The sequence below is a fragment of the Argentina silus genome (assembly GCF_951799395.1).
Source record: "Argentina silus genome assembly, chromosome: 21".
Taxonomy (NCBI): Eukaryota; Metazoa; Chordata; class Actinopteri; order Argentiniformes; family Argentinidae; genus Argentina; species Argentina silus.
The window spans coordinates 1773672-1786608 of NC_139675.1; the positions used below are offsets into that span (position 1 = coordinate 1773672).

At 50.4% G+C, this 12937-nt stretch overlaps 1 protein-coding gene across 4 annotated transcripts in view; it reads left to right on the top strand.

The window, feature by feature from the left end:
* fbxw7 (F-box and WD repeat domain containing 7) overlaps nucleotides 1-11835 on the top strand; it is a gene marked incomplete at its 5' end in the record, with an annotated part of 155326 nt that extends 143491 nt beyond the window's left edge. For all 4 annotated transcript variants that reach the window (XM_083692732.1, XM_083692735.1, XM_083692733.1 and 1 more), the window contains 4 exons: nucleotides 1799-1980; nucleotides 3238-3463; nucleotides 5487-5697; nucleotides 8846-11835. In XM_083692732.1, coding sequence (XP_083548858.1) covers nucleotides 1799-1980; nucleotides 3238-3463; nucleotides 5487-5697; nucleotides 8846-9114 — 888 coding nt within the window. In that variant the 3' untranslated portion in view covers nucleotides 9115-11835. The remainder of the gene's footprint in view (nucleotides 1-1798; nucleotides 1981-3237; nucleotides 3464-5486; nucleotides 5698-8845) is intronic.
* Between the last annotated feature and the right edge of the window lie 1102 nt (nucleotides 11836-12937).

Genomic DNA, 12937 nt, shown 5'->3' on the forward strand with positions numbered 1-12937 from the left:
GAGAGAAGGAGAGAGGTAGACAGAGAGAGAAGGAGAGAGGTAGACAGAGAGAGATGGAGAGAGAAGGAGAGAGGTAGACAGAGAGAGGAGAGAGGTAGACAGAGAGAGATGGAGACTGCTGCTGCACCCAACCAACTATCTCTCCGTCCCTCCCCCTCCCCCTCTCTCTCCCTCCCTCTCTCCCTCCGTCCCTCCCTCTCTTTCTCTCCCTCCGTCCCTCCCTCTCTTTCTCTCCCTCTCCCTCCATCCCTCCCTCTCCCTCCCCCTCCCTCTCCCTCTCCCTCCGTCTCTCTCTCTCTCACCATAATAAAATCCCTGCCCCATCTCTCTCCCCCTCCGTCCCTCCCCCTCCCTCCCTCTCCCTCTCCCTCCCCCTCCCCCTCCCTCTCTCTCCCTGCCCCATCTCGACTCTCGCCGCTCAGCAGTTTATCAGCCGCAGTCAGGGAGGGTCACATGTTTTACACCCCCGCGACACGCCCGCCGCAGATCATAACGCCACCGAAGCAGCGCCTCCGTTCCCCGACTCTGCACCCCCTCAAAAATATGTAATTAAACTCGCCGGGGATAATTAAATTTGGAGAACAACGGCTGAGGCCCAAATTGAATAGATCAGAAAGATTTCCATAATCGCTGTAATCAATAGCTAATCTAGCATTCCAAATGAGGAAGAACGAATACCTTTTTTTTTTCTTTTTTTTTTTTTTTTTTAATATAACATTGGCTTCCACACGTCCTCTCCTCCTTAAACAGAATGAATAGGCCCGGCGTTCCCTATAGATGAAGTAAAAGCAATCACGCGCGCTGAGGTAAGGGCAAAATGAGGTCCTTGTCTCAGCGCTGCAGCAAGACGTATGGATTGACTGAGTCGGGTCTTTTTAAAAAGGTCACCGCAATTTAAATCCACTTTGTTTCCCCCCCTCAAAGTGAATGTCAAGTTACAGTAATATCCTGTCTCCTTTTAACCTAGCCATCAGATAAAATGACTCGTGACTTTTGTGAAATTATTTCAAGGGTGTCTTCAGCTTGATGATTTAGGAGATTATTTTCTTAAAGGTCACAAACTTGGGGGGTGTTTTAGATTTATTTCCCATACAGTATATCGGTAATGGGGATACATGGACAGACAGGGGCACAAACACTGAGGCTTGTTGCTGTTGTTGCTGCTATTGCTATTGCTGTTGTTGTTATTGTTGTTGTTGTTGGTGTGGAGTATGCAGACTGAAGTGTGTGTGTGTTGTTGGTGTGGAGTATGCAGACTGAAGTGTGTGTTGTTGGTGGTGTGGAGTATGCAGACTGAAGTGTGTGTTGTTGGTGTGGAGTATGCAGACTGAAGTGTGTGTGTGTTGTTGGTGTGGAGTATGCAGACTGAAGTGTGTTGTTGTTGTTGGTGTTGTTGTTGGTGTGGAGTATGCAGACTGAAGTGTGTGTTGTTGTTGTGGAGTATGCAGACTGAAGTGTGTTGTTGTTGTTGGTGTGGAGTATGCAGACTGAAGTGTGTTGTTGTTGTTGGTGTGGAGTATGCAGACTGAAGTGTGTGTTGTTGTTGTTGGTGTGGAGTATGCAGACTGAAGTGTGTTGTTGTTGTTGGTGTTGTTGTTGGTGTGGAGTATGCAGACTGAAGTGTGTTGTTGTTGTTGGTGTGGAGTATGCAGACTGAAGTGTGTTGTTGTTGTTGGTGTGGAGTATGCAGACTGAAGTGTGTGTGTGTTGTTGGTGTGGAGTATGCAGACTGAAGTGTGTTGTTGTTGTTGGTGTGGAGTATGCAGACTGAAGTGTGTTGTTGTTGTTGTGTTTCCAGTGTCTGAGGACGCTGGTGGGTCACACCGGCGGTGTGTGGTCGTCCCAGATGAGGGACAACATCATCATCAGCGGCTCCACCGACCGCACGCTCAAGGTCTGGAACGCCGAGACGGGAGAATGTATTCACACCCTGTATGGGCATACCTCAACGGTGCGCTGCATGCACCTGCACGAGAAAAGGTGGGTTTCACAGGGATTATTACACACACACACACACACACACACACACACACACACACATACACACACACACATACGCAGGCAGATACACGCACACACATACGCACACACACACACATACGCAGGCAGATACACACACACACATACACAAACACACACACACACACACACACTCACTTCCATTACCACTGATGGGGCTTTCTCTGATTAATGCTGTTCATCTGATGGTGTACTCAGAGTTTAATGCACTCTACCAGCCGTTGTATCTCCTGGTTTTAGATGTTATGATGATTACATCCCTGCGTTACCTAATCGACGCACATTTACCAGATTATCATTTATACACTCAATCAACTAATCGAACAGTGAACACACCCCGTAGAGACGCCGCTTTGGACCATGTTTTAACCGTGACCAAGCCAGACCTGAGCAGGAAAAGGCCAGCGATCAAGCATTGTGACATGACAAAGGGTGTTTTGAAGTGCACCAAGGGCCTTGTAGTGACTGAATGGACCTGATTCAGAGTCTATTCATCCGCTGCATGTATGTGAGCCACCACTCACTGCATGGACTCCAGAGACTAGTGCTCATCCTGCCTCGGGATCGACGAGGGTGTCGAGTTACATCTGACAAACGCGCTCCACGGAAGGAAGGGCCGCGAGCTGATCGGAGCCTGACAGTCGAGGAATACGCCCGGTGATCTCCCGTCTTCGTTGCGCCCGGGAGACATTTCGTAAATTAGGGAGCGGCCGCGATTCTTTGTGAAACTTTGTTTCCGTCTAAGCTTCCTGCCAGAGGGGTGTACTGGAGCTCAGAAGGAGGTGGTGTGTTGTTTTCTTTCTAACGTTCATGTTGGAACATGAAGATGACACTTGAATGCGTTCATTGTTTAAGTGAGGAAGTCGTCCATGTTGTTTATGTTCCTGGGATGGGAGTGAGTCTATGGAATGTGTGCTCGAAGTTCAGTGAATGACTTGAGGTACATATTTCATCATGGTTTTTGGAGAAACGCCATCGGGCTTGTGACGATTCAAGCTTGTTACATCAACTTCCCTTAAACTGTGTTCTTTGACACTGTATACTTTGACCTTAAATAGGATTATATATCAATGAGAGTCTAATCTGACCAATTAAACCTATTCTGGCAAACCTCTTTGTGTGTGTGTGTGTGTGTGTGCGTGCAGTAAAAACAGGTTTTACTGCACGACTGGCAGCTCTGTATCTCACCTGTGTGTGTGTGTGTGTGTGTGTCATCAGGGTGGTGAGCGGGTCTCGAGACGCCACGCTGCGCGTGTGGGACATTGAGACGGGCCAGTGTTTACACGTCCTCATGGGCCACGTGGCGGCGGTGCGCTGCGTCCAGTACGACGGCCGCCGGGTGGTCAGCGGCGCCTACGACTTCATGGTCAAGGTCTGGGACCCCGAGACCGAGACCTGCCTCCACACGCTGCAGGGACACACCAACAGAGTCTACTCACTACAGGTAGGACACACACACACACACACGCACACACACACACACGCTGCAGGGACACACCAACAGAGTCTACTCACTACAGGTAAGGGTCCACACACACACACACCAACAGAGTCTACTCACTACAGGTAGGGGACACACACACACACACACACGCTGCAGGGACACACCAACAGAGTCTACTCACTACAGGTAAGGGTCCACACACACACACACACACCAACAGAGTCTACTCACTACAGGTAGGACACACACACACACACACACACGCTGCAGGGACACACCAACAGAGTCTACTCACTACAGGTAAGGGTCCACACACACACACCAACAGAGTCTACTCACTACAGGTAAGAGACACACACACACAATTTAGACAAGAAAATGCGCAGCTTGACTGCCCTTAAACAGTTAATTTGAACTGCTGTATGATGGACAGTCTGTGGAAACCCAATTCCAATATCTCTCTCTCTCCCATTCCTTTCAACTTGTGCTATTCTGCGTCCCTTCGATAAGAAAGTAGAAATAATCCATTTAACATGGCCCAATAGAACTCTCTCCACTCCCTCAAATCAAGTCTCTTCACAGGAATACGACCACAGCTGTAAATTATGAAAATAACAATCTCTTTGAAAGTGTTCAACTGGGTCTCATATTCACTGTGCCTGATGCGCCCGTTAAAACAAGAAAGATGGAGAGATGGGGAGATGGAAGCCCCCCAGCGGGCTTGAAAAGAGCCTTCCACACACTGCTGGCTGCCTGTGCTTGAAAACGCCGTGCCGCATGAGATAAGGTGGTTGCCATGTCAACCAGCCTGAAGAAGAGGCACAACAGAGTTGTGTTGGCATGGCCACATAACTGGGTTGTTTTCCCAGAGCGCTTTCTACGTTGCAGCAATGTTATATCAACAGAGCTTTGTTGTGTCCCGTGGGTGGGTGTGGGTGTGGGTGTGTGTGTGGGTGGGTGGGTGGGTGTGGGTGTGGGTGTGTGTGGGTGTGGGTGTGGGTGTGGGTGTGGGTGTGGGTGTGTGTAGGGGAGGCTGTAAGGTGTGGAAAGGTTAATGAATTCCTCTGCATGTCCTCTAAGGTGTCCCTCTAAGGTGTCCCTCTAAGGTGTCCCTCCTTTGCTGTGATGATGTCGCTGCACTTTAGCTTTTGGCCCGAGGCGGTGTTGTATAGGGAGTCTGGGAGGTATTGTTCTTCACGGCAGCCTGAGACGGGCCTGGAGAAACCGCCATCAAAAATCAATAGGACCGACCCGACCGCGTGAATACCATTCATCATTTGTGTGAATATAAAAGCCTTGATCGAATACAAAGTGGGTAACTCATCTCATCCAAGTGAATTATAAACGGAACCAAATGTGCAATGTGAATGGAATAATTGTACATTGTACGGGAATGACTACAGATTAATCTCATCCATTATACCGACCATGTGTACATGGTGAAGTAGTGTTAACTCTGGTTTTTACCCTGTGTCCATTACATTACATTTACTTTTACAATTACATTACATGACATTTAGCAGACACCTTTATCCAAAGCGACTTACAACAAAGTAAGTGAATTATCTATCCAACAGTCATCATAAGAACATTTAATTTATGCTAGGACCAGGGGCTATTGGCAGTAACAATGCCAGAAGAAAGGAAGATTTTTTTTTTTTAATTTATTTACAGGAGAGAAACTTGTACAGGGGGGTAGTGGGGATGAAGAGGTCTTTAGGGGTTAGTACAGGGGGGTAGTCGGGGTGAAAGAGGTCTTTAGGAGGGACCGTTAAGATGTAGCCTGAAGAGACGGGTCTTCAATCTACGGTCCATGGTAAAGTCGTGTCACTCTGGTTGTGACCATGGTAAAGTCGTGTCACTCTGATTGTGACCATGTATCCATGGTAAAGTAGTGTCACTCTAGTTGTATCCATGGTAAAGTAGTGTCACTCTGGTTGTATCCATGGTAAAGTCGTGTCACTCTGGTTGTGACCTTGTATCCATGGTAAAGTCGTGTTAACTCTGGTTGTTCCCCCTCCAGTTTGATGGGATCCACGTGGTGAGCGGCTCCTTGGACACGTCCATCCGGGTGTGGGACGTGGAGACGGGGAACTGCATCCACACGCTGACGGGTCACCAGTCCCTGACCAGCGGCATGGAGCTGAAGGACAACATCCTGGTCTCCGGCAACGCCGACTCCACCGTCAAGATCTGGGACATCAAGACGGGCCAGTGCCTGCAGACGCTGCAAGGTGGGTGGAGTCTGTCTGTCGATCACGCCGCGTTAGAATGATGGTTGGGTGGGGTTATTTTGGTCCAGAGTGAGGCAGTCCCGCTCTTCTGTGTTTTCACTTTTATTGGACAGAGACAGTGTAGAGAGACAGGAGAGTAAGGATGAGAGTAAGGAGAGGGCATGTCAGCAGGGCATGGGCGGGAATCGAACCCATGCCGACATGGACATATGTGTGCACTGTTGGCCGTGGTGCTGGACCACAACAGGCCATGGTACGAGACTACTGGACCGCCCCAGGCCACTCTGGTGACAGAAATGACTCAGAAAGCCAGGGAATGGTTGAGGTCAGAACCCAGATATAAAAGTCCCTTTTATCTTATTTTAGCAGGGAGTCCCATTGAGACCAAGGCCTCTTTTCCAAGGGAGCCCTGCGTACACACGGCTTACAACCACACATCATACAAAATCACAATTACAAACATTACAAAACACAATCAGGAAAAGCAAACACATTTTTCAACAAGGACGTTCTTGATCAAAGACGTTTCTGGTGACAGAAACTGACTCAGAAAGCCAGGGAATGGTTGAGCTCCAGACCCAGATGGAAGGCCAACGCCACGGCCACGACGACCTCGCCTGCTCACAGAGCTATCCCCTCAGTGATTGGCTCGGCGGAGCGTGGCCAAATGTAGCCAACACGTTGTCTGCCAGCGCCAGCCTCTTCCCTGACAGGGATGTCTTCTCCGACGCCAGTCCTCTCCGACGCCAGTCCTCTCCGACGCCAGTCCTCTCTGACGCCAGTCCTCTCCCTCTGTGAGCAGAGCTGCTGCTTCCGACAGGGAGGGGAAACACCCTCTGGAGCCTCAGCTGTAGCATCCCTGAGCACTGATCCCCCCCCCCTCCAAAAAAAACCCCTCTATGCTGGTTATACAACCACAACACCTACCCCCATGGAACAAAGGGGTGCCCCTGTGAGAGCAGGGGAGGATGAAAAAGGATAGAAGGATAAGTAGAGGAGGGGGGGGGGGGAGGGATGGAGGGATGTCTGCCTTGTTAGGGAGCCCTTGAGGGTCTTGACGAGGGGGCGTGGTGCTGGGTTAGGGAGCACAGCAGAGAGGAGAGGAGGGGGGGGGCTGGGTTAGGGAGCACAGCAGAGAGGAGAGGAGGGGGGGGGCTGGGTTAGGGAGCACAGCAGAGAGGAGAGCGGGGGGTGGGGGGTTGCTGGGTTAGGGAGTGCAGCAGAGTGGAGAGGAGAGCGGGGGGGGGGGGGTGCTGGGTTAGGGAGTGTAGCAGAGAGGAGAGGAGGGGGGGGGCTGGGTTAGGGAGCACAGCAGAGAGGAGAGGAGGGGGGGGGCTGGGTTAGGGAGTGCAGCAGAGTGGAGAGGAGAGCAGAAGGGGGGGGGGGTGCTGGGTTAGGGAGTGCAGCGGAGAGGAGAGAGAGAGAGGAGGGGAGGTTTTGTAGGTCATGTAATTGGGTCAGTGGGCAAATTGTGTCTATTCATTAGTGCGTTTATCTAAGACAATGGGCGACAACAGGCCCTCTCTGTCAGCCGAGGTACTGAGGGGAAGGCTAGGTAGCTGCTGCTTTGTTAGGGAAATGAGGAGGGGGTGGGGGGGTGGAGGGGGTGGTAGAGGGTGGCTGGGGGTGGTCGAGGGTAGTTAGGTGGGGGTGGATGAGGGTGGGAGTGGGTGAGGGTAGAGGGTGGGTGGGAGTGGGTAGTGGGGGTGGTAGAGGGTGGATGGGGTGGGGATGGTAGAGGGTGGATGGGGGTGGTAGAGGGTGGGTGGGGGTGGTAGGTGTTGGGTGGGGGTGGATGGGGGTGGTAGGGGGTTTAAGGCGCTGGGTAGGGGGTGGGTTAGGTTGGCTCGGCCCGGTAGGGGTCGGCGCGGCCCGGAACAATGTGTAATATCTTTTGGAGGCAGGCAGCACAGTGCAAACGTCTGGGTCTTTGATCACACGGCCCAGAGACAAAGAGAGGACACCAGAGCTAATGGACGCCAGCACCGACGCGACGCGCCGCTCAAACAACACATTGCTTTGTCCCCATTTGTCATTAAAGAGTCCATTTTGATTGGGAATAAACCCGTTCCGTTGATTGATCATTTCACTCTACGACTTTTGTGAGGTATCGTAGACACTGCCATGACAACCGAGGCTATTAAAATGGAGCCAAAACACAGTGAAACTGTCTTTGTTTGTGTCGTAATTGATTCATTTTGGTTTATCATCCACATCGCCTCAGGGAAGCGTAGTCATACATGCGTGCGTGCGTGCGCGCACACACACACACACACACACACACACACACAGGCATCTTGCTGAAAAGAGACAACAGCCGCAGACACCACAATTTGCACAAAGAGTGTGACTGTTCCTGCCAGTTGCCACACCAACCACACACACACACACACACACACACACACACACACACACACACACACACACACACACACACACACACACCTCTGCAGTGCCAGCAGTCAGCAGAGCTAGTCAGCAGCTGCAGTGACAGCCCAAAGCCCCTGGGCTCCCTCCTCTCCTCCTCTCCTCTCCTCCTCTCCTCTCCTCCTCCTCGGTCTTTTCTACGGCAAGCAGGCAGGGGCGCCTCATTCCACAGCCTTAAACCAGCTCCAGAAAGGAGAGCCTGTAGTTACTGCTCTGCTCCACGCCCAGCCCTCCTCCTCTCCACCAGGGGGATGTGGAGGGAAACGCTGACGGCCGGTTTCAGAGCCAGGTCCTGGCTGGCTGTCTGTCTGTCTATCTGTCTGTCTGCCTGCCTCTGTCTGTCTGTCTGCCTGGCTGTCTCTCTGTGTCTGTCTGTCTGTCTGTCTCTTTGCCTGTCTGTCTGTCTGCCTGTCTGTCTGTGGTTGGTACAGCAGCTGTGGGCTGTGGAGCTCCTCCACCAATGATCTCACAGCTAGAGTTGATGGCTCTCCATCTGTGGCTCTCTCTCTCTCTTTCTCTCTCTCTCTCTCTCTCTCTTTCTCTCTCTCCCTCTCTCTCTCTCTGTCTCTCTCCCTCTCTCTCTCTCTCTCTCTCTCTCTCCCTCTCTCTCTCTCCCTCTCTCCCCCTCTCTCTCTCTCTCACTCTCTGCAATCCCTTCTGTTCTTTCTCCACCTTCTCTCACTCACTCCTCTCCCCCTCCCCCTCCTCTCTCCCCCTCCAGGTCCCAACAAGCACCAGAGTGCTGTGACGTGCCTGCAGTTCAACAAGAACTTTGTGATCACCAGCTCCGACGACGGCACGGTCAAACTGTGGGACCTGAAGACAGGCGAGTTCATCCGGAACCTGGTGACCCTGGAGAGCGGCGGCAGCGGGGGCGTGGTCTGGCGCATCCGGGCGTCCAACACCAAGCTGGTGTGCGCCGTGGGCAGCCGTAACGGCACGGAGGAGACCAAGCTGCTGGTGCTGGACTTTGACGTGGACATGAAGTGAGCAGGGACAGGGGGAGAGGAACGAGAGAGGAGAGGAGAGGGGGAGAGGAGGGGAGGGGAGGAGAGGAGAGGGGGGAGGAGGAGGAGGGGGACGAGGCGCCTCAATGAGGGCTACGGCCCGGGAACTCTTCACTCACACACTCGCCGCAGCCCCCCCCCGCCCCCCGCCCCCTACACGCTTCACCAACAACAACCACCACTACCATCCCCCCCCCCCCCCCTCCCTCTCCCCCTCCCTCCCTCCCTCCGCTGCATCGTGGGTGGATGTTACTGACACGGCCACACAGCCCCCCGCCTCACCCCCCTCCAGACCCCCGACACCCCTACTTTTGACCCCTCCCACCTCCAGGGGGGTGGAGTGGTGGTGGTGACGTGGGCGTGGTTTGAAAGGGGGCGTGGCTCGTACGTACCTCTGCAGTAGGCTGGGAGGAGGAGGTGGAGGAAAGGGGAGCGACTGACTCGTCCAATGAGAAGACAGAACTCTTTAAAGTGACTCCGCCCTTGTGGCTCGGGGCAGCTTGACACAGAGACTTGTTCGCTCAAGCCTGAACACGAGCATTCAGATGTATAAAGATATATTATTTTTTACCCCCCCCCCCCCCCCCCCTCCACATAAACAGCCAACCGTCTCAATGAAAAACAACACTGTACACAGTTACCTGAGGCAAAGACAGAGGGAAAGTAATTGTCATATGAGTGGAAAGAGCTATGGAGAAGTTTTAACGATAACACAGTAAATATTAGCGAAGGAGTTTGTGTCACGGGGGTAAAGGAGAGAGGAGAGGGGAAACACACACCAAGCCAAGAACTGATTGGCCCACAAACCGAGGGGAGGGATCAGCCGAAATTCAGTTTGTCGTTTGTTTCTGTAATTCCGTTTCTCTCCTTTTTCACTGTCTTTCATTTTTTCCTGGTTTGATTTCTTTCAAAAACACAAACACACGCAACTGTGAATAAGTTCCTTTTGTACATTCAATCAGTTCAATGAAATGTTTTAGCGTTTTTTCTTCCTTCCTTCCTTTTTCTTTTTTTTCTTTTTTTTTGCCCACTGTTGCCAACAGCAACAAGTCCCAGTATTAACCTGTTCCACACCTCACTCTGCTGTCCTTCTCTCACCAGGGGGTTTGTTGTTTTTCTATGGGTGGTTGTTCTTCTTTTTTTCCGTTTCTCTCCATCTTCTCCTCCTCTTCGTTGTGGAGTCTTGTCTCCATAGAGACGAAATGCTGTCCCGAGTTTTCAAAGTCTGGCTGGGTTGGGTCCTCAATGCTGGTACGTTAGTGTGGGGGGGTGGGGGGGGGCGGGGGTCTCTACTCAGAGCTACACCACAGAATAGTGCCCCCCCCTACCGCCCTACGCACCCCCTCCCCTACTCCCTCCCCCCCCCCCAGTGCTGTCCCCCCCCCCCCCCCCCCCCAAGTGGCCAAACTGTATTTATGCTGCTAGATGAACAGAAAAAAAAAAAAGGTGGAACTTTTACTTGCTGTGACGTTTTAGTCCCAGACTAAATTCCAAAATTGACTCTTTAAGTTTGGACACGAAAAAGTGAGAAACATGATGAAAAAATTAACAACCAACATTTGTTTTGTTTTGTTTTGCCACTGAAACTTGAGCCAAACGTGCCTCTAGGAGGCCGAGGAGGAAGTGGAGGAGGGAGGGAGCTCGACAGACAAAGAAGGGTTTGCCTACAGAGAGAATACGATGGGGTGTGTGTGTGTGTGTGTGTGTGTGTTTTTGAGTGTGTGTGCGTGCGTGTATATTTGAGTGTGTGCGTGAGTGCATATGTGTATATTTGAGTGTGTGCGTGTGTATATTTCAGTGTGTGTGCATGTGTGTGATTGTTTGTGTGTGTGCGTGCGTGCGTGTCTTTGGGCAAATTGTAAACACATTCCTTGGGACAAAGCTCAATCAGCCTGTCCTATGGGGAAATGTATTATGTATGCTGTGTGGACTGGCAAAGAGGAGAGAAAAAAAGAAGAAAGATAGCAAGCAAATGTAAAAGGTTTTTAAAACAAACGAATGAACGAGAGGCAGAGCTGTCCACATGCATGTGCCGCTGTTGTTCCATTCAAACGTCTGAAGCAACAACTGACACACTGACACGAACGCATCCTGACAACCGGTCGCCAGGCGCCAGGAAAGTCTTAGTGTTATGAGTTTTACATGTGGTTACAGTTCAAACTACCGGAGGTGGCTGCTATTAGCATTAGCATTAGCAGCCCAATGGTTTGTGAATGGAAAAATAGCAACGGGGGTAAAAAAAACAAAAAAACAAGTGAACGGAACATTGTAGCCAAACGATTTGTCTCGATCTCTCCAGGAGTCACACAACTCAGAGCTGAACTGTGAAAGTGGTATAACACTGTATATTAAAAAAAGACAAAAACAAAAACAACTCTTCGCTTTCTCCTCTCTCGTTGTTTTACTTTTCTTCTGTTTAATTTATGATCTGGTTTGAGAAATCGGATGACGCAGGTGTTATGTTTTTTCAGTTCATGTATACTGCCTGGCAAAAAGAAACAGACAGAAAAAAAAACCTTAAAGGGATTGTGTATTTGTTTGATTCACTTAGAATTTTTATTTTCTTATAACTTAAGTGCAATAAAATGTGGGTTTTTCTTTTTTTCTTTTTCTTTTTTTTTTCATTTTAAGTTTCATTTCGGTTGTCTGTGTTACTGTGTGAAGGGGTCTTATGTGTTCAATAAAGCATCCTCGGTTTATTACATTTGACGGAAATACTTTCAGCCTCTGCAGCTCACATCTCAACATCGTACAGTACAAACCACCAGAGAGTACTACTGCTGTTAGGACAACAGAACAGAAAGGCTTCTTGGATTGTCCCTTTTGGTGGCACCCTTTTGGGTTCCATGTAGAACAGTCTGTGGGAACTGTTCAGCGTGGAACCCAGACGGGTTCTACCACAGGGACAGCCGAAGAACCCGTTTGTTTTTTCGTGGTAGAACCTTTTAGCTGAGTGTAGATATCCCATGCATATTGAACCACTGTTGAGTCACAGTATATGGTCAGGGTCAGCGTTAGGGTCAGAGTTAGGGGTAGTGTGCCTGACTGTATATGGTCAGGGTTAGGGCTATAGGGTTAGGGTTAGGGCTATATGGTTAGGGCTATAGGGTCAGTATTAAGGGTAGTGTGCCTGACTTTATATCGTTAGGGTTAGGGCTATAGGGTCAGGGTTAGGGCTATAGGGTCAGGGTTAGTGTGCCTGACTGTATAGGTCTGGGGGTATGGGGTTAAGGTCAGGGTTAGGGCTATAGGGTTAGGGCTATAGGGTTAGGGTCATGGTTAGGGTCAGGGTTAGTATGCCAACTAGTGGTAGGTTCTTGCCTCTCTACTCAACACATTCACTGATAATGAAGTGCAGCTCTCAACACATCACAGCGCCTCAGGGAGCTCGGCTTGCTTCATGTTTCTCACCTTGTGTCATATTTAATTTGACAGGAACTTTACACCTCTGCGTACAACTGTTGACATTTACGTTCAGAACATGCTAGTGTAACGGCGGCGTTTTGAGAATACATTTCCGTTTTTCCACTGAAGTGTCAATTTCATTCAGGACAGTACCTGTATCTAATACATACCTATACGGCTCAAATCCACAGTGGATTGTGCCTCCTCATCCTCAGACTTACAAAGCTGCAAGGCTTTGAGATTTCTTTTGCTGTTGCCTAGCGATAACTCCTTTCTCCTGCTCAGGCCCTGAATGGAAGATGCAGCCGGAATATGAAGGTATTGTTGTTGTTGTTGTTGGGGAGCATGGAAGACTGTGCTTACAAACAGGGGTGAAGGCTTTGGGGGATGTACTGTATCCC